The 21,295-nt window shown below is 41.1% G+C and overlaps 1 protein-coding gene across 1 annotated transcript in view; it reads right to left on the reverse strand.

The window, feature by feature from the left end:
• Nucleotides 1-21,295, reverse strand: part of LOC113406486 (interferon gamma receptor 2-like) — a 38,727-nt gene that overhangs the window by 12,377 nt on the left and 5,055 nt on the right. The window contains exons 2-6 of the mRNA XM_026651702.1: nucleotides 12,613-12,739; nucleotides 11,722-11,784; nucleotides 10,192-10,364; nucleotides 5,705-5,841; nucleotides 1,980-2,130 (exon numbers count right to left, since the gene is read on the reverse strand). Of these exons, the coding sequence (XP_026507487.1) occupies nucleotides 1,980-2,130; nucleotides 5,705-5,841; nucleotides 10,192-10,364; nucleotides 11,722-11,784; nucleotides 12,613-12,739 (651 nt within the window). The remainder of the gene's footprint in view (nucleotides 1-1,979; nucleotides 2,131-5,704; nucleotides 5,842-10,191; nucleotides 10,365-11,721; nucleotides 11,785-12,612; nucleotides 12,740-21,295) is intronic.

Below are 21,295 nucleotides of genomic sequence, written 5' to 3' on the forward strand. Positions count from 1 at the left end.
GAGGCTTAACTCTTATTTAAATTCATCCACCTTGCCCTCCTAATGCACTCTCACACTGAAGCATGTACTTAACATATGAGAAGTTCCAGTGGTGTGCACATGTGCTTAAAGTTAAGGACATACTGTAACTCCTCGCTTAACGTTGTACTTATGTTCCTGAAAAATGCTACTTTAAGCGAAATGATGTTAAGCAAATCCAATTTCCCCGTAAGAATTAATGTAAACGGGGGGGTTAGGTTCCAGGGAAATTTTTTTTGCCAGACAAAATATATATACACATATATATATATACACACACATATACAGACATACACAGTATAAGTTTTAAACAAACAATTTAATACTGTACAGAGCAATGATGATTGTGAAGCTTGGTTGAGGTGGTGAAGTCAGTGGGTGGAAGAGGGTGGGATATTTCCCAGGGAATGCCTTATTGCTAAATGATGAACTAGCATTCGGCTGATCCCTGTTGTTAATGTAGCCACACACTCTACAAGGCAGCACGAATGGAGGGAGGGGAGACAGCACGGCAGAGAGACACACCATGCAGGCGTGAGAGAGAGAGAGAGAGAGAGAGAGATATGCGCATTGCACCTTTAAGCATGCTGACCCCACTCCAAGTAAACTGCCTTTTTAAGTAGATCAGCAAGTTGAGACAGCAGCTGCTGCCAGCAAGCTTCCTCTGTCCTGAGCCCTGTCGTGTCCCCCCCGCCTTATGGAGATGGGGTACAGGAGCGGGGAGAGGGGATCACCCTGACATTAGCCCCCTTTCCCCCCAGCAAGCAGGAGACTCCAGGGAGCAGCTCCAAGGCAGAGGGCAGGAGCAGCACATGGCAGTGGGAGGAGGGACAGCTGAACTGCCGGCAATTGATAGCCTGCAAGGCGGCTGCCACACAGGGAATTTAGGGGAGCGGGGAGCTGATAGGGGGGCTGCCGGTCCACCCTGGTTCCAAGCCCCCCACCAGCTACCTCCAATGGGCTGCTCTTTCTGCAAGCAGTGGACAAAGCAGGCGGCTGCCAAATGATGTTATAAGGGAGCATTCTGCAACTTTAAACAAGCATGTTCTCTAATTGATCAGCAACGAAACAACAAAACAACGTTAATCGGGATGAAGTTAAGTGAGGAGTTACTGTATTTTAAGAGCTTTGCTAGGTTAGAGCCAGAGTGCTCAGCATTTTGCAGGATCACGCCCTAAAGCGGCACCTTGTTTGACACATTTGTGTAAGGAGAGGAGAGAAAAAGGAGTACGTGAGCATGGAGCCTATACTGCCTTCTCATGCCTAGAGGTGATTCCTCCAGGTTAGAGTATGAGACGTAACATGAGGGCCTAAGTCTACACAGGCCTTACAACAGAGTTTAAAACCAGGCTTAAGCTCAGATATAGACAGACCGGATTCTAACCTTTTAGCCAACAGTATAGATGGGACCAAACTTTACCAGTTTCTGAATTGTCCTTGCCCTCCCCAACCTTGTCTCACCCCTCCCCTCCGATCTCTCTCTCTCCTGCCCCGGTTCTCCACACAGTGGCAGAGCAGGTGATCAGGTGAATGGGCTAGGGCAGAGAGGGACATGGTGAGTTTGGGAGAGTACCATCATTTTCCCTCAAACAAATTTGACCCCAGGTGAGAAAAGGAATTACCAGTAAGTAATTTCCCCTTAGAATACCAAGATATATTTGTATTTGTACCTTAATAGCGCCATAAAAAAAAAAAAAAAAATCTATCTAGGAGGGGTGAGGAAAGGGAGGCAGATGCTCTGTTTTACTTTCTCTTATTTATTGAGCTGCTGAAAAACTCATTATGTGAAAATGAACGAGAATATGCCCTTGAACTATTAAAAACAGTGCCCTTTAGAACTGAAGACAGGTACTAGTTGTGTGATGCAGTAAATTCAAACAGCCAGCCATTTAAGACTCAAGTTTTATACCAGTTTCATTACACAAGAGATAAAACAGGTGTTCATGAAATAAGATTTATACCACTAGTTGCAGTTTTGTGACAATCTGTTTTGCTGAATGGTCCAATGTTGTCATTTAATAAGCGGAGTTTTGCTCGTATTTGAAAACAATACACTGTCAGTTGCTTTAGATTCAGAAGTCCGATTCGGGTATTCTTGGTCCATTCTGTTTCCTGTTTTAAAAAAAAAAAAAAAAAAAAAAAGTTAAGTTCTTTGTTAGTGCAAGTAATATTTTTTTATTACAAAAAACAGATTTCTATTAAGAGTTTTCTTCAATACAATCAACTTAAAAATCACAAGTTTCCATTCAAAAGCTTCACAATATTATTTTGCATAACTAACATTTATACAGTATGCAAAAAGTAGTGTAACAGTATGAGCTTCTTATTGCAGTGCATTTTAAATGCAAATTTTATTAATAGAGGCGTTCTGCTTCAATGAAACAAAATCTGGTTATTTACGCTCCCCATCTACCACCGACATGATTATTTATTTTGTGAATGCACGTAGGTTAATGTAAAATTTCACTGTACACGAAACACCCTTAGAATCTCTGAAAGTCTGCAGTATTTTTGTGCCAATTCCTGCAGTTAAAGGTGATTTGGCAGAAGGAGGAGGAGTTGGAAAAACAACAAAACAAAAATATCGTCAAAAACAAATCTGCTGCTTTAAAATACCAGCTTCTAGGCTAGGATGCTCAGAACCATTATCTAGGGATTAAAGACAAATGCAAGTATGGTGTTCAAGCTTTGCATCAACCCTCCACTCTTGACACTAGAGCCACTGGCCCCAGACAGCAAGAACTGAATCAGACGAAGTTCTGTCCAGTGAAGATCATGACTTTCAATTTATCTCTTTGCCTACTCACAAGAATGGAGCTAGCAGGGAGAACTGTAGGGCAACGCTAAATGCATTTTTATGTCCACAGTCCTAACAAAGCTAGCAGTTTGCCTTTTTCAGTGCTGGGTAGCTCAGTTAAGAACTTGATTAATTCTTACTGTCAAAGCTAAAAGCTATGACATGAGGGTCTGAGTTCTGTCTCATCTGTATGTCAGCTAGAGGAAGAGGAGTATGTTAAAAGTGTGTCAGAAAACTCAATTTTTCTGGGAAAGGAGGGAGGTGCATTAACCTTGACATTGCCTTTTTTTTTTTAAAAAATGCTCAGCTAAGCTTAACTGAAATGAAACAGGTAAGTAGTTGGAAAGCCAGAGGCAGGGCCGTCCCTAGAGGGGTGCAGGGCCCAGGGCAAATCAGCATGTCTGGGGCCACCATTAACATTTTTTATACAGATGTAATCTAGTTACAGTGAACTTCAAGGGCAGCTGCTGGCCGCAGGTTAAATATTGATAGCGCCCAGCTGTATAATTATAATGTTATAAAAAAGAACTACAATTTAATTATAATGAAGTTCATATAATTAAAACAAAAAACAAAACAAAAAACACACACCACATCTCACTGATCATGATCAGTGTCATGCCACTTACATTCTGAAATCCACCTTCCCTGACTTCCTCGCAGCAAACTCACTGCCCAGATGCATATGGTCTTGCTACCCTCAGTGGATTTTTTTTTTAAAAATATAATTACGCATTCGCAACACTGAGAGCTCATGTCTCGGGAACTGGGTGGCTCTTGGAGGGCCTATATATGCCCTGGTGCTGGGGGACCCCAGGACGCTCTAGCATGGAGGAGGGGCTCTAAGATCTGTTTTCTCTGGGGGCTGGGAGGGGAGGTGGAAAAGCAGATGGATGGAGGACCCCAGTCCTGGTTGGTGGTGGAGAGAGCAGAGTTGTGGGACCCCAGGTCCTGGTACTGCAGGGAGGGGAACCCCAAGGCTGGAGAGATGAAAGGCAAGGAGGACCCTGAGGCAGGGGAGTGATAAAGGCTGGCCCTGGCCTGGAGGTGGAACTGGAGGACCCCACACAGTGCTGGGAGAGGGGAGAAAGGGCGGTGGAAGGGGGAAGTGTGGGGCACTGGGGGGACACCTGTGCTTGGTGATAGACGATGGAGACTACTGGCTAGCACTCACCTGTGCTAGGGAACCCCCTGTGCTGGTGGAGGGTCCCGCTGGAAAAGGGAAGGGTCAGGGTCAGCCTGCCCAGGCACTAGTGGTGGGGGGCGCTAGGACCCTGTGGCAGCAGGTGACACCGGGAGCCGGCGGAGCGGGCTGAGGCCGGGTCACTTGCTGCTGCCGCAGAGACTGAGCCCAGGGGGCTGCAGGAAAGAAAAAGAAACAAACGCCTCGGCCGGTGAGTGCGGGGCATGGGCCTGACCCCTGCTGCCAGCACCAGGCCCCCCTCACATTCCCCTGAAGCACGCGGTCCGGGGCAGTTGCCCTGGTCTGCCCTGTGGATGGGATGGCTCTGGCCAGAGGCAGATAATTTCATAAATGAAAAAAATGGGTCAGTCTATGTCTTTAAAACAAAAAATCCTCATTTGTGGGCAGTTTATTCACCCCAAAGCCAGCCTGTCTAGACTGGGAATTTGCCCTGCTTATAGCCACTGGTAGTCCAAACAAAAGTAGAACTACACTAGTAACTTGGAGTACACCATATGTTTGCAAAACTTTTATAGGTAGAGACCTACCAAATTCATGGCCATGAAAAACTCATCACGGACCATGAAATATGGTCTCTCCCTGTGAAATCTGGTCTTTTGTGTGCTTTTACCTTATACTATACAGATTTAACAGAAGACACCAGTGTTTCTCAAATTGGTGGTCCTAACCAAAAAAAGGAGTGGGGAGGGGGGTCACAAGGCTATTTTAGGGGGGTCGCGGTATTGCCACCCTTACTTCTGCACTGCTGCCTTCAGAGCTGGGTGGCTGGAGGGCAGCGGCTACTGACTGAGGGCCCAGCTCTGCAGGCAGGAGTGCAGAAGTAAGGGTGGCAATATCATACCATGCCATCCTAACTTCTGTGCTCTGCTGGTGGTGGCACTTCCTTCAGAGCTGGGCAGCTGGAGAGCAGCGGCTGCTGGCCAGGAGCCCAGCTCTGAAGGAAGTGCCACCACCAGCAGAGCGCAGAAGTAAGGGTAGCAGTACCACAACCCATTCCCCCCCACCGTCTCCCTCCTCCCCACACACAATAACCTTGCGATCCCCCCACAACTCCTTTTTGGGTCAGGACCCTTATAATTACAACACCATGACATTTCAGATTTAAATAGCTGAAATCATGAAATTTACAATTTTTAAAATCCTATGGCCATGAAATTGACCAAAATGGACTGTGAATTTGGTAGGGCCCTATCTACAGGCCATGATTTGAACTGGCACAGCTCACCTTACTTGATAATGCACAAATCAGGTCTTGTAGCAGTTTTGCACCTGTCTACATTAAGGCTTTGATTTGAACCAGCATAGCTACTCCAGTAACTGGACACAAGTGGCTGAAATTCCCAGTACAAACAAGACCTGAGATAGAGAGAAAAATCTCAGAGGTCCTAGGTAAAATTTTCAAAAGTGCCTAAGTGACTTAAGAGTCTGATTTTCAGAAGTGACGAAGGTGTTAGAAGCCCAAATCACTTTTGAAAATGGGACTCCTAAGTCACTTAAGGGCTTTGGAAAACTTTACATCCATTCAATTAATAACACATAATACATTTGAGCCCAGATTAGATTAACTTCCCTTCAGTTAACCAACAAGCTTCTTTTCTGCTGGAAAAAAGGTCAATATTACAACTTTGCCCTCCATTTCTTTCTACCATTTTGCCAAAAAAAGGAGAGATAAGAAGAATGCTTACATGTCGTTCATTTGTTGATTTCTCCCAGTAGCGCACAAGATATTGTAAATTATCTTCTTTTACATTGGGCGAGAAGTTAAGGAAAAGTGAATCAGGCGTTGAATCCACATTTACTATAACAGGAGGCCCTATAGTAGCTGAAAATGAACAAAAAATAGATGAACATTTGGAATTCAAAAAAATGAGCACAGTTCCTACTAGTTTTGATCTGATACATAATAAGAAACTACTGAATACAACAGCCTGTTATCTGGAAGAGATATAAAGTTTTCAAATACATTTACTCCTTAATTATTTCAAATAGCTTCATAGCACTAAATATAGGCTGTGTCATGAATATAGAGGAAAGGGTTAAGCAGTTCAAATAACCTAGTTAGCACCTGACCAGAAGGACCAATGAGAAAAGAAGATCCTTTCAAATATGGGGGGAAGGATTTGTTTGTTTGTTCTCATTTGTTGTTCCCTCTCTGGATGGGGGGAGAAGTCAACCAGGTACAACATCTCCTGAAAATATACCTGGAATAATCCATCTAAAACCACAGAGATTGTAAGTAGGGCAAGGAAATGCGTTAGGTTATCTTTTGTTTTGGCTTGTGACTTTTCCTATGCTACAGAGGTAGTTTTATTCCTGTTTTTGTAACTGTGAAGCTGAGCCCAGAGGGGAATCGTCTGTGTTTTAAATCTTTTTATTACCCTGTAAAGTACCTTCCATCCTGATTTTGCAGGTGTGATTCTTATTTTTTTCTTTATAAATAAAATTCTTCTTTTAAGAACCTGACAGATTTTAGTGTCCTGAAGAGAAAGGGTCTGATCGGTGCTCACATTGCTAAGGCAATTGGTTAGTATATTATTCTCAAGCCTCCCCAGGAAGGGGGGTGAAGGGGTTTGGGGGGGGTTCAGTTTCAATTCACAGCCAGCTGCATCTGTGAAGTGCTCCTGTATTTCAATCACGGCACTACTGTTATATGCTGCAGTTGCTAAGAAGAGAAAAAGAAAGCAAAAGATTCTAGAGGAAGAAGGATGAGAAGACTGATGCAAGCAAGGAGGAGAAGTTAGATGCATGCAACATGGTGGAAGGAGAACCAAGGCCTTGTCTACTGCTAGAGATCTATCCTGGTTCTAGCCACAGGTATAGCTGCATTGGTACCACCTCTGGTATAGACAGGCAAAGCTGCTATTTGCACTACCGCTGGTTACCTTTATTTCAAGCAAGGCTAGGCCCCACCAGTGTGAATAGCAGCTATGCCTGCCTACATTAGGAGTTTGCACTGCTCCAGCTACATCAGTGACTAGTCTCCAATAGCTGGGATTGGAGCACACTCTCAGTGTAGCCAAGGCTTAAAGAAGAGAAAAAGAAGTGGATCTTATTGTGACGTTGCACTCCTTATGATTTTATGAAAATATTCTAAGGAGTGTGAATATAATGTAACTGGAATATCCTTCATGCAAAAGGTCTCTTGTAAGGTATCATTACAAAGCTCAATCTTTTGAGTGTGGTCATCCAGTTTGTATAAATGTATAATTCTTGTATCTGAAACTAGAAATATAAAATATCACTCTGAGGTCCTATGTATTTATTGGCCATTAATGGTGGTTTAGAATCTTGATGGTTCCCATCAATTAGAACAATTGACTGTAGATGGCTGTGTTTACTTGCAAGCCTTCCTGTGAGTGAGGCCGGGAAGAATGAAGGTTTGGGTCTCACAGGACATGTGACCATGTCACCTGGTACTGGAATCCATCTTAAACCGGGTGTTTTTCCATTTAGAAGTAGGGGTGGGAACCCAAAGAGACAAAAGATTCCTGCCTTGTGCCAAAGGTATATATGGGGGTTGGAACAGAACAAAGGGGGCTGCAGTCTTGAGAAACCTGCTAGCTACCACCACCTGAGCTGGAACAAGGACTATACCCAGGAAAGGATTGGGCCCAGACTAGAAAGGAGTCTAGTCTGTGAAAGAAGCTTATTGGAGCGTCTCCAGGGTGAGGTTTCATCTGTAATCAGTTTCTTACTGTATTAGGCTTAGACTTGGGTGTTTTTGTTTTATTTTGCTTGGTAACTTACTTTGTTCTGTCTGTTATTACTTGGAACCACTTAAATCCTACATTTTATATTTAATAAAATCACTTTTTACTTATTAATTAACCCAGAGCAAGTAATTAATACCTGGGGGAGCAAACAGCTGTGCATCTCTCTCTATCAGTGTTATAGAGGGCGAACAATTTATGAGTTTACCCCGTATAAGCTTTATACAGAGTAAAATGGATTTATTTGGAGTTTGGATCCCATTGGAAACTGGGTGTCTCGGTGCTAGAGACAGGAGCACTTCTTAAGCTGTTTTCAGTTAAGTCTGCAGCTTGTGGGGGACATGGTTCAGAGCGGAGTCTGTATTTGTAGCAGGCTAGCGTGTCTGGCTCAAAAAGACAGGGTACTGAAGTCCCAAGCTGCCAGGCTCAGAGGTAGTCTCAGCCCATCAGGTCGCAGTCCCAAGGGGGTCCCTGTGACCGAACCCACCACACTTATGTTCATATGTTATATTTTAATTTTCCCATTGAACATTTTGTTGGTCACCAAAGTTTGGAAGTGAACTGCTAAAATGTACCTTCCAGTATAAATACAAGACTACCAAGCAATTAGTTTATCCCTAATTATTGTTCTAGCATGGCATAAAGAAAAAAGGGTGAGTTGCCCTGGACTCTTAATTTGTAGGACAGTGCCTAATACACTGGGGTTCTGAGCTCTACATGCTGCCATTTTACAAATATATAAGAAACAAATGTTAAAAGACCAGAAAAAAAGTCAGAAAGCCTAGCCGAACACAAGAGAAAACTGATCCTTTCCTGTAACCTCTGCTTATTATTTTAACTTATAATGGCAGGACATGTTTATATTCATTATGTTGCAATGTCATCCATGCTACGGTAACAGACAAACAAAAATAATAAACTTTACCCTGCTTCATTCAAATGGTTCTGCTCTGCTCAAAATTATTGTGGAGAAAGTTGGCCCTCTTGTTAATACATTGGATCATGAACTTTTTAGTTTCTTCTTGCCTCATGCCCTACTACAGTTGCAACTGCTGTCTCTCCTTTAATGTGTCCTCTCTTCTGTACATTTTGCTTGTAAGTTTCCCTTGGCAGATAACTCTCCCCCCCGTACATTCTCTCTCTCACCGCTCAAAGTGAGCAACATGATCTGGGGTGTGATCTACATGGCTGATTTGAATGCCATAGGGAAAAATACACACAAGCTAGAAGGCTAACATCTGAGTTTACAGGAACTGATTTTAGGATTGGCTACATGAGGTGCCACATGAGAAGGCAGAGAAGGCTGCTGGCTTTCAAGGGGCCAATTGAAACTTCCCAGAACACTGGATACACAAGCGGGGAAGGGGTAGGTGTGGAATCATGCAGTTTTCCTCCACCCCCTCATCCCCTTTCGCTTTGCGCTCCCTTTAAGCTAGCCGGATGCCCCCATCCACAGGATCCATTCCCCAGGTTGGGAAATAAGAGGGAATAATGAATGAATCTCTTCTGCTCTAAACATTATTTCAGACTTAACTTTTGAACAAAGAAAACCCACAACTGAATCTCCTTCTAGCCCAGAAACCAACCATAACAAGGGAACTCGCGGATACTTCTAAAAGTTAACATTAAATGTGTTCACACAGCCACCACATTAACCTCTATTTTGTCAGTACGGTATACTCCCCGTTATCTGAATAGCACAGGGGACACTGATTTTGTTTGGATAATTGAAAGGGCAGGAGCCATGGGCAGGGGCTCGTCCTCCTCCTCACAGCCCTGGCTGGGGATGTCTGCTCGATTATCTGAACCTCTGCCGTGCCCCCCAGCATGCGATACAGGCTGCAGAGGTCAGGCATCGCATGCTGGGGGACAAGAAAGGGATTCGGATAACGTGGAAGTTCAGCTAATAGGGTTTTGGATAAACGGGAGTATACTGTATTAGTACTCCCTGTATATCCCTGACCCCTTTATACTACAGAACTAGGGCATAAGGTAGGTACTTTTGAAATTGTGTGTGTTTGGTGCTAAAATGTGTTTAGGAGTTATCACAAAATTAGGTGCGCAGAAAAGCCCGAAATTTACAGGAAAATAAAAAAGTTAAGTTATTGCTCTCCTGGGCTCTGTTCAATCTAGGAAAATTAGTTGTCATTAACAGATTCCCCCATCAACTGGTGCTGAAAAGAGCTCAGTTGCTAAGTGTAGACGAGAAACTTGTTTTAATATCATTACAGAAAAGTTGACAGATACCAGTTTCTACTAGGTCTCTGTATCTATACCACTGGCATAGCAATATAAACTGAAATAGACTTTAAAAACAGATTCCTAACACAGCAGGTCCCATCACCTCTCATGAGTCTTCTCATATATTATACAAAGTGAAGAAAACTAAGACACAATATAATAACAATTACAAGAAATATTTTCTGTAAGGGGGTGAGAGGTTGAGATCATAAAAGACTTACTGTTTTGGTCTGCAAAAAATTTATTTGTTTCCACCCAGTCAGATTTCACTTGTCCTAGTTCAGCCCTAACACGTAAAGTAATTGTCCAAAAGCTTTTGATCTCTGGATGTGTGAAATTACATTCAGTCTTCGTAATGTTTGTGCAGTTAATTTCTTCCCAGTCATAGGCTATTCTGCAATACAAAATGAAGGAAGAATAAGTCAGTGGAATCACCTCGCTGCTGCATCTAGCACAACTGATTGATATTTCAGAGAGAGTTTTCTTTCTTTACAGTTTCTAAAGAATCAACATTTGATATAAAAGTACAACTTTCAAGCAGTTTTACTCTATAACCATGCAACGCCTTCTCTCAAAGCATCTGAAACTCTTTTCAAAATGTAACCAATTAAAAATTTAATGAGACAGGGGACATTCTGTAAGCCCAGAGGCTGAATACCTTCAACTATTACAGGCCAGTAAGCCTGACTTCAGTACCGGGCAAACTGTCATGGGATCACTAATTGCTTAAAAGACAGGAAACAAAGGGTAGGGATAAATGGTCAGTTTTCAGAATGGAGAGAGGTAAATAGTGGTGTCCCCCAGGGATCTGTACTGGGACTGGTCATATTCAACATATTCATACATGATCTGGAAAAAGGGGTAAACAGCGAGGTGGCAAAATTTGCAGATGATAAAAACTACTCAAGGTAGTTAAGTCCCAGGCAGACTGTGAAGAGCTACAAAAGTATCTCTCAAAACTGAGTGACTAGCCAACAAAGTGGCAGATGAAATTCAATGTTGATAAATGCAAAGTAAGGCACATTGGCAAACAATCCCAAATATAAAATGATGGGAGTCTAAATTAGCTGTTACCACTCAAGAAAGAGACCTTGGAGTCACTGTGGATAGTTCTCTGAAAACATCCACTCAAATGTGCAGCAGCAGTCAAAAAAGCAAACAGAATGTTGGGAAACATTAAGAAAAGAATAGATAATAAGACAGAAAATATCATATTGCCTCTATATAAATCCTGGTACGCCCAGATCTTGAATACTCCGTGCAGGTGTGGTCACCCCATATCAAAAAAGATATATTGGAATTGGAAAAGGGCAACAAAAATGATTAGGGATATGGAACAGCTTCCATATGAGGAGAGATGAATAACATTGACTTTTCAGCTTGGAAGAGAGACAACTAAGGGGGGATATGATAGAGGTCTATAAAATCATGACTGGTATGGAGAAAGTAAATAAGGAAGTGTTATTTACTCCTTCTCATAACACAAGAACTAGGGATCACCAAATGAAATTAATAGGCAGAAGATTTAAAACAAAGAAAAGGAAGTATTTTTTTCATAAAACGCACAGTCAGTCCGTGGAACTCCTTGCCAGAGAATGTTGTGAAGGCCAAGACTGTAACAGGGTTCAAAAAAAGAACTAGATAAATTCATGGAGGATAGGTCCATCAATTGCGATTAGCCAGGATGGACAGGGATGGTGTCCCTTTGCCTCTGTTTGCCAGAAACTGGGAATGGATCACTTGATGATTACCTGTTCTGTTCATTCCCTCTGGGACACCTGACATTCGACAGTGGCCAAAGACAGGATACTGGGCTAGATGGGAATGAACAGAACAGGTAATCATTGAGTGATCCATCATGTCACCCATTCCTTGACCTATCCTCCATGAATTTATCTAGTTCTTTTTTAAACCCTGTTCTAGTCTTGGCCTTCACAACATCCTCCGACAAAGTTCCACAGGTTGACTGCGTTGTACGAAGAAATACTTCCTTTTGTTTGTTTTAAACCTGCTGCCTATTAATTTCACTTGGTGACCCCCTAGTTCTTGTGTAAGTGAAGGGGTAAGTAACATTTCCTTATTTACTTTCTCCACACCAGTCATGACTTTATAGACCTCTATCATATCCCCCCTTAGTCGTCTCTTTTCCAAGCTGAAAAGTCACAGTCTTATTAATCTCTCCTCATATGGAAGCTGTTCCATACCCCTAATCATTTTTGTTGCCCCTTTCTGTACCTTTTCCAATTCCAATATATATTTTTTGAGATGGGGCAACCACAGCTGCACACAGTATTCAAGATGTGAGCGTACCATGGATTTATATAGAGGCAATATGATATTTTCTGTCTTATTATCTATACTGATGTTTAAAATAAGAACGTCCTGAGTATAAATAACCATGGGATTCAAGAAGAATATTAGCAAAGCTGGTTTGGAACAACAGTGAAAAAAAATTGGGAAAAAGGAAGCATTTCATTCTTTTCCTTGTTTAGTGGAAATAATTTAGTCCAAGAACTTTGCTTTCCCTATTGTTTTCACATGTACCTGAAAACCTTTCTATTAAAAACCTCACTTTGTACATATAAGCTTATACTTTTCTATTAGAATGAAACCAATTTAGTATACTGCAACTATTTACTTACGTACTATACTGGACCGTATATAACACTGAGCCATTGTCCACTTTAACAGGAGCCCATCTCAATAAATTCTGATAATTATATGAGTAAATTGTCACATTCTGTGGTGCTGGTAACTGGAGAGGAGATTCTAAAATAGAGAGAGAGAAAAACATCAAAACAGTAAATAAAACTTTCAATACACAGTAACTACAGATTTGAAATCACCTTTCCTCGTCTCCAAAATTCATGGAGACGTATTTATATAGCTTTGCCACAAACTTGCCCCTTTTTCCCCCCAACTACTGTAGAACAAGAGACCTCCCCACCCTCTGTTTCCAAGTCAAGTTTTTTTTGATGTGCTTGCAGATGATAATGCTTGAAAACATCATGAAAACATTTTGCATGTATACAAATGGAGGACACTTCTGAGGAGTTTGGCCTTTTTACAGTCAAGATGGTAAGAGTAACATCTTCTTAGAATTTGTTAATGTTGAGGACACTTTGCTTTGAAGCAGAGCTGAATCTTGAAAGGGGCCAAATGTAGGCCTACCTGAACATAAGTAACTGGCCTCATTTCTTAGTGGGCATGATGGGGAAGGTGCATGGAAGATTGAGTTGTAAATAGCAATTTAACAAGCAGTATGCTGGAGTCAGGATGCTGTGGTAGCTAAGATAAGTAGGAACACCCAGTGCTTGGAACAATGGACAAGAGAAACCTGCAATGTAAAGATCAGGTTATATATGAAGGGAGCATGCTGTACAGGGATGTCACAAAGTAACCAAACCAATCCCAAAATGTGTGATGCAATTTACAATCAATGCAATGCAATGTGTAAATGTATATAAAAAGAAGAGGTTTTCTGTGTAAATTTGGATGTGTGGTACACCCTATATCTACCCTGTACGCTTGAGTCTGATCAACTGAGCATAGCTTGGCTATATGCCAAATTAAGATAGCTGAGTGAGGAAATCTGGAGTTGAACTGAGTTTTTTGGGAAGCCAAGTGGAAAGAGGTCTCAGAGGGAATCTCAACTTAGTGGTACCGTGACTCAGATTCATTCATCTGGAGCAGGTAATGTATAGCTGATTATATGCGTAGGTTTATTATCTAGGATTGCAGCCCCCCAGTTTAGCAATGGTGTTGGAAGGGTTTAAATTTGAGGAGGTTTCCAGGGCACTGGAGGAATGGGTTAGATCTAAAGGATCTTTCTATGGACTCCATAGGGAAGTGATAGGGGGAGACTAGAACCAGATGGAAAAGGAACTCCAGTAAATAGTATTAGACAAAAAATAAGACCCATGGAGAGAACAGTAATTGTAGCTAAAGAATGAGTGCAAAAAGCACAACGATAAGATCAGAGCTTTGGAGAGAAATCTGCTGAGAAATGTGTCACTTTGGGAGATAAGTGAATTAAGGAAAGAGTTAGGAGTTAAATGATGCACTTATGCATATGTTAAAAACATTAGAGTTCTGAAGGGATTAAGCAGGTTGGTATAATAAAAATATTGGATGTAATATTAAATAAGAAGGAAAAAATGCTTGTTTGATAATAAAACCTGGTTATGGCAGTACAGCTCAGTGCAGTCTTGCTTGGTGGAACCCAGGTAGTCAAACATATTGTGCAACAGGAGCTAAGGTGGTAACAATTACCATCAATATGCTTTTGTCCCCAGAATCCTTTACAGCCATTCTGAAGGAAAATGGGCCCTTTTCACAAAGGAAAGTCCCTAAATAATAGGGTGACCAGACAGCAAGTGTGAAAAATCGGGACGGGGGTGGGGGGTAATAGGAGCCTATATAAGAAAAAGACCCCAAAATTGGGACTGTCCCTATAAAATCAGGACATCTGGTCACCCTAGTAAATAATCAGTTGTAAATTACTGCTGTAGGCAGAGAGACAATCTGATCTGAATCATTGGACTATGGACAATTGTAGTCAAAATGATTAAAAAGAAATGAGTTCCCATTTGAACTTGGCTGCCTCCAAATGTACAAGTTGGGAATGTAATCTGGGTACATTTGTAGTAAAAAAACAAACAAACAAAACAAAACTAGAGCAACTCAAGGAGTGTTGAGAAATATTTATAAGAAATTAAATACATTTGTCTAATTATGCAAGGTTTTAAACACACACTCTTGGCTTGTAAACCCCCATTTTGTGTGTTGAAAAATAATTGGCATTTTAAAAGATTCCACTAAAAATCCATTTGAATCTTGTGTTCAGAGTTGCAAAACTGACCCTTTGAGCAGCTGCCAATGTTTCCTGGCAGTCTTTGCTAAATTCATTCTTTTAGCCCTCAAGCCAAACACAAGTAGCTCATGTTATCTGGCTTTGTTACCTCAATGTTTTTATGAAATTCAACATCTTTTTAAATAAGGACTAGTCACTAGAGGACGTGGTTGTGGCTATGGCAGAGATGACAAGAACCAGACTCTGGATCCCTTTGTAGTAATGAAATAGCAGCTGAAAGAGCTGCAGGACAAGAATGAAAAATTAGTGTGTGCCTCTGGAGTAACAGCAAGATGAGGTGGTGGTCATAAGAGTAGCAATGTTAGGGACACTGAGCCTTAAGGTGGCTCTGAGTAATTAGACAATTACTTTGATAGGGATACATGGAAACTCTTTAAGCCCCAAAAGAGTTATACTTCATGTGAAAATTAATATGGCTAACATGACAGTCCAGAGAAGAGCAACAGAAATTATTAAAGGTCTAGAAAACATGACTATGAGAGAAGATTGAAAAAATTGGGTTTGTTTAGTCTGGAAAAGAAGATTGGGGGGGGGGGATGGGCCATAAGATTTCAAGTACATAAAAGGTTGTTACAAGGAGGAGGGAGAAGAATTCTTCTTAATCTCTGAGGACAGGACAAGAAGCAATGGGCTTACATTGCCGCAAGGGAGGTTTAGGTTGGACATTAGGAAAAACTTCCTAACTCTCAGGGTGGTTAATCACTGGAATAAATCGCCTAAGGAGGTTGTGGAATCTCCATCATGGTCTAGTTAATACTTAGTCCTACCATGAGTGCAGGCAACTGGACTAGATGACCTCTCGAGGTCCCTTCCAGTCCTATGATTCTATGTGTACTATGCACCAATGCCCTTACATCTCTATTACCCACTATTATTGTTTTCTGCACTATTGCCTAATACTAGATACAAGTTACAGTTTGCAATAAATCCAATATCCTGAAGGAAGGATTTGGGAGAGGAAACTATAGGGGAAAAAATTTCACCTATAATAAAAATAAAGTGATTTAACTGACAGCACCACTCTGATACACAGGTCACCCAACACTTCCAGTTATAGAACCCTGAACCAGTTGTTTATAACTCTGCCAAACTTTAATTGTTTGGGCTGAAATTTTCCATGCTGGGTGTCTAGGTCAAGCTGAATCTGTTGGAAAGTTTCAGGCAAAATGGTTCAGCCATTTTCAAAAACAAGTTAGGAAAAATTCATGCAGCCATTTTATTGAGAAGCTCGAGTACCTCCCATGCTTTGGAGCAGAGGAACTTGAAATTTGACAGGTGATGTCCTTTTGCCATTCTCATGAAAAAAATGCCCAAATTAAGCTAAATTACGACCCTTTGAACCATCTCAGTGTCCACATGCTCAGCAGACCTATTAGAGTTCTGGAGCTAAAAATCACAGAATCATAGGACTGGAATGGACCTCGAGAGGTCAGTCCCCTGCACTCATGGCAGAACTAAATATTATCTAGACCATTCCTGACAGGTGTTTGTCTAACCTGCTTTTAAAAATCTCCAAGGATGGAGATTCCACAATCCCCCAAGGCAATATATTCCAATGCTTAACAATTTGTTTTTTCAGTTTGCTTTTTTTTAAAAAACTGGATGTTACACGAAAGAAAAATAACCACCACCCTAACATTAAAAGAACATTAAGGTTGCAAACTCAAGCATTCAAAAGTTAGGAAATGGCAGACATATGGTTGCTTGTGCAACCCCTTGTGCATTTACAATACAGTATTTAATTATATGATCACATTTTCCAAAGGACTCTGCCTCAGTCAGTGCCCATGGACCAGGCAGATCACCCTCATTCAGTGCACAAGATAGACCTGCTCAATGGATGAATCAGGGTTGTGTAGTGAAGGTGGCTATTATCTGTAGGACCCCTTCTTCATTTGCTGCAGAAGTTGAAAGTGTGATAAATGAGGCAGGGGATTGGGAGGAGGAGAAAGGGCAGTTTCATGGTTAAGGCAGTTGAATGGTGCTCTGGAGAACAGGATTCTGTCCCTGCCTCTGAGTTCCCGAGTGATGCTGGGCAAGTCACTTCATCTAAACTTTTCACAGGTGGTCACTAATTGTGTGTTCCTCCTTTTCTGGGTGCCCAACTTGAGACTAGGGTCTGAGCTGCCAAAGTGCTGAGCACTCACAGCTGCAAACTGAAGTCAGTGGGTGAAGTGCTTTGGACACTAAGTACTCTGAAAAAATCAGGTCCCAGGCATCTCAAATTGGGCACCCAAAATTAATGCATAATTTTCATCTTAACCTCTCTCTCAGTTCCCATCTGTAAATTGGAGATAATACCTCCTCTCACCTCACAGCAGTATTGTGCAAATAACTTAATTTATCTTTGTAAAGCACTCAATGAATGCCACAGAAGAACCATAAGGAAATCAATAATTCAGAGTAGGGTTTGAATAAAGTGTAGTACATATGGCATGGGGCCACACTGGAACAGTAAGAAGAGAATAACAGGCTCCTTAAGTGGGCACCATCTATCCAGTGCACTGAATGAGGCAAGGTCCTGTGGGGAAAAAGTGTGATAATGTAATTAAAGACTGTATCATAATGCATATGCACAAAAGGGCCAAATTAAGGTTGCATAGGTAACCTTAATTCTGGCATTTCCTAACTTTTATGCTCTTGATTTTGTTCTTTACACTATTTAAGCACGTTGACATCTTCTGATGAAAAACATCATATAATAAAATAAAATAACTGGCTCCTATATAGCACTTTTCAGCTGTAGATCCAATAGATGTTATTTCATGGAGGATAGGTCCATCAATGGCTACTAGCCAAGATGGTCATGGATACAACACCATGCTCTGGATGTCCCTAAACCTCTGATTGCGAGATGCAGGGACTGGACGACAGGGGATGGATCACTTGATGATTGCCTTGTTCTGTTCATTCCCTTTGAGGCATGTGTCACTTGGCTGCTGTCAGGAGATGGGGTGTTGGGCTGGATGGACCATTGTTCTGACCCAGTATGACCATTCTTATGTTCTTATTTTCCTAATATTCAGATCCCATATAAGCATCTAGCTTTATAATTTGAATCAATGAAGATGGATTCAAGTATTGAAAGCTACAGTGGTCCCCAAGCATTGAGTTTTGTTCTGTATACAATGACAGATGGGATAGAAAACTATTGTACCTGGGCTGAATTAGTTTTTCACCTTTTCCCTCTCAATGCAATCTTGCAGTTGACTTGCTCACAGCATATGCAATGACTTTTATGCCTTTCAAAAGGTTGTCTTCTCATTTGAATGTGAAAATATCAAACATCCATACACTTATTCATAGATTCCAAGGACCATTGTGATCATCTAGTTTGACCTCCTGTATCAAGGCCACAGAACTTCCCAAAAATAATTCCTAGAACGTATTTTAGAAAAACATCCAATCTTGACTGAAAAATAGTCAGTGATGGAGAATCCATCACAACCCTTGGTAAATTATTCAATGGTTAATTACCCTCACTGTCAAAAATTTCCAGTCTGAATTTGTCTAGCTTCAACTTCCAGACATTGCACTCTCTTATACCTTTCTCATCTGGACTGAAGAGCCCATTATTAAACATTTGTTTCTCACATCGGTGCTTCTAGATTGTAATCAATTCATCCCTTCACCTTATCTTCGTTAAGCTAAATAGATTGAGCTCCTTAAGCCTGTCATTATATAGATCATGTTTTCTAATTCTTTAAGCATGCTTGTGGCTAATATGCATTTGACAATTTCAGAGCTGTATTAATTTCTATTTTATTTCAAAAATCGTTTTCAATAAATATTTAATATTGACCCAGGGGAGATAACGTGTTTTATTTTGGGTAATCATATCTTGCCATAACCTAATGACAATGTACTAAAGAGCATTATTTTTGTGAGGATGTATATTTTAAACCAAAACAACAATATAACTATTACAAATCCCATATGATTGCATAACACCCCATATATTAGGCCAGTTCCCATGAGGTAATTTATGTTGTGCCTACGTATACTTATTCTAAAGTTCCAGTTAGATGTTTTATTATTCACTTCCTGTTTTCAACTTGTATTTTACTACACGTGGGCAACACGATACAAGCTGCGTACCAGTCTAGAAGGGGCTCCAGAGGTAGCTCATCAAAATTTGAAAATCAGTTTGGGGTCGTTTGGGATAAAGAAATGCTATGCAAATTATTAATCTCACATTCATATAGTCACTTAGGCTTTGTCTACACTTAAAACATTACAGCAGCACTGCAGCTGAGTCAGTGTAGCACTTCAGTGTAGACACTCACTACAGCTTCAGGAAGGGTTCTCCTGTTGCTGTAGTCAATGCACCTCCTCGAGAGGTGGTAGCTATATCGATGAGAGAATTCTTCCTCTAGACCAGGAAATTAAGTTGGCATAACTATGTCACTCAACGGTGTGAAATATCCACACCCCTGAGCAACGCAGTTAAGCCAACCGAACTCCTAGTGTAGGCATGCTAGGTTGATGGGAGAATTCTCTCATTGACATAGCTAGCGCCTCTCGGGGAGGTGCAGTACCTATGCCGAGAGAAGCTCTCCATCAGCACAGATAGTCTTCATTGAAGAAATGCAGCAGTGCTGATGCAGCATTTTAAGTGAAGACCTGCCCCTAGTGCTCTCTACACTGGGGGGCTAGGTTGGTTTAACTATATTTCCCACGGGGTGTGGATTTTTCAGACCCCCATGTGAAGTAGCTAAGCCAATGTAAGTTTTCAGTGTAGACTAGCCCTTAGAAAACAGTATACGGGAAAGTTAAGCTAGGGAAAGTTAAGACAGGACTGGCAGCCTTGTGTTATGAAAGTGTTGTGATTTTTTTTTTTAAATATCCATTTTTCATTCAAGTTCATATGATTTTTCTTATTATTAAAATAGATATAAACCTAGGTATATTACAGAGCCCATGCTAAGCCCAGCCTCTGCACATAAAATTAGGCCTTATATGATGCTTTCTATTTATCAGAATAGATTTTTTTTTCCTCTGGGTAGTTTATTGCTGTTTTGGCTTGAGGAGCAGAAATGCAGCTTAAGAACTTCAAAACCAGAAATTAACAAAACAAGTCAAAGGAACTAAGGGATAGTTATTGAGAGAGAAAAAATAGTTATAAAAAACTATTAGGCTTGCTAACAATTAGCATGTTTCCAAAGCACTTTGAAGACATTGGGAAGTACAATACAACCTGTACAAAATGTGTTGTAAAACAATTCCCATCCAGTTTTAATGAATTTCCAATAACTTTGTGTAATATGCCAAATGGTCTCATTAGTTAGGAACTTTTAGCGTATTAGCTTAAGAAGCCCTTCTTTAAAATAAATAATAATAATTCCTGAGTGCCCAGTCTCACTGCAATACCACAGAGTACATTTTTCCTGGTGACATTAACCACAAAACTTGCCTACAGGGCCTCTGGTATGTATAGAATTTTACTACATTTCCTGGTTTTGCAATGTTGTCTTTTTAAACTTGCAAACCTGGACAATACTGGGGAAAAATGTCTTTGAGCCTACTGCAGTTCACTTGATGTCACCAATATAGCACACTCTGGGCAAATATGCCAAACCCATGAAAAAAATGCAGAAATTGGGCTTGTTTTTGGCTTAACTGGCTTGTGAGTTGCTCGTTGGCTAGTTTTTGGATTGTAGCTTATTGCTTCTTTTTTTTAAATTGGCTCCCGGCAAGCAGGGGCAAGGGGGAGGCAAGGGTGGTGGGGAAGAGAGTTGGGGTGCACAGTGGGCCCACCACACTCCCAGACTGCACGCCAGGGGGGATCTAGTCACAGTGTTGGGGTTTTTGGGGATTGGCTTGTTTTGGTCTTGTTCTGAAATGGGATTAGCTTGATTTTTGGCTTATTGTGAAAGTCAGGTGCTTATTTACCACGTGACAGTTGGCAACTGTGACTCTGGAGAATCAGGAAGAATATGAACTTGCCATCCGTGGCAGGGCTGGCTGTCATAAGATCAATGAAAAGTAAGTTTTAAATGGTGTTCACAGCATAGTTTCATTTGCTATTTAGTGTGTATTTCTAAGGTTGCTGAGAATCCTTTGCTTAAATATAAAGAGCAACCTTTTCTTGAATCATGGTATCATACAAACTCCTGAATACTTGAACAGCTAGGGCTCACTATTAGTCTGATGCACATGGCAGAGTATCTTGTATAACCAGCTAATTCGCTTAGCCAACCATAGATAGGTGCCAATTCAAGAATGCTGAAGGTGAGAAATGCACATTCTAATTTTTTTCTGGACTGTTACTGAAGTAACAAAAGAGGAAGGAAACTAGTTCATTTTTTCCTGACACTGGGTTCACATACTGCTGGTATGAAGCAACAGCATTATTCAGAAGCAGGACTGTCCCAGTCAGTGGGCTCCGAAATGACTACTTTAATCAAAACCTTTAACTTGACAGTTGATACACAGTAAGAGGTCATTTCTAT

Source organism: Terrapene carolina, unplaced genomic scaffold (genome assembly GCF_002925995.2).
Source record: "Terrapene carolina triunguis isolate 2854851 unplaced genomic scaffold, T_m_triunguis-2.0 Scaffold31, whole genome shotgun sequence".
In the NCBI taxonomy this organism is placed as follows: Eukaryota; Metazoa; Chordata; order Testudines; family Emydidae; genus Terrapene; species Terrapene triunguis.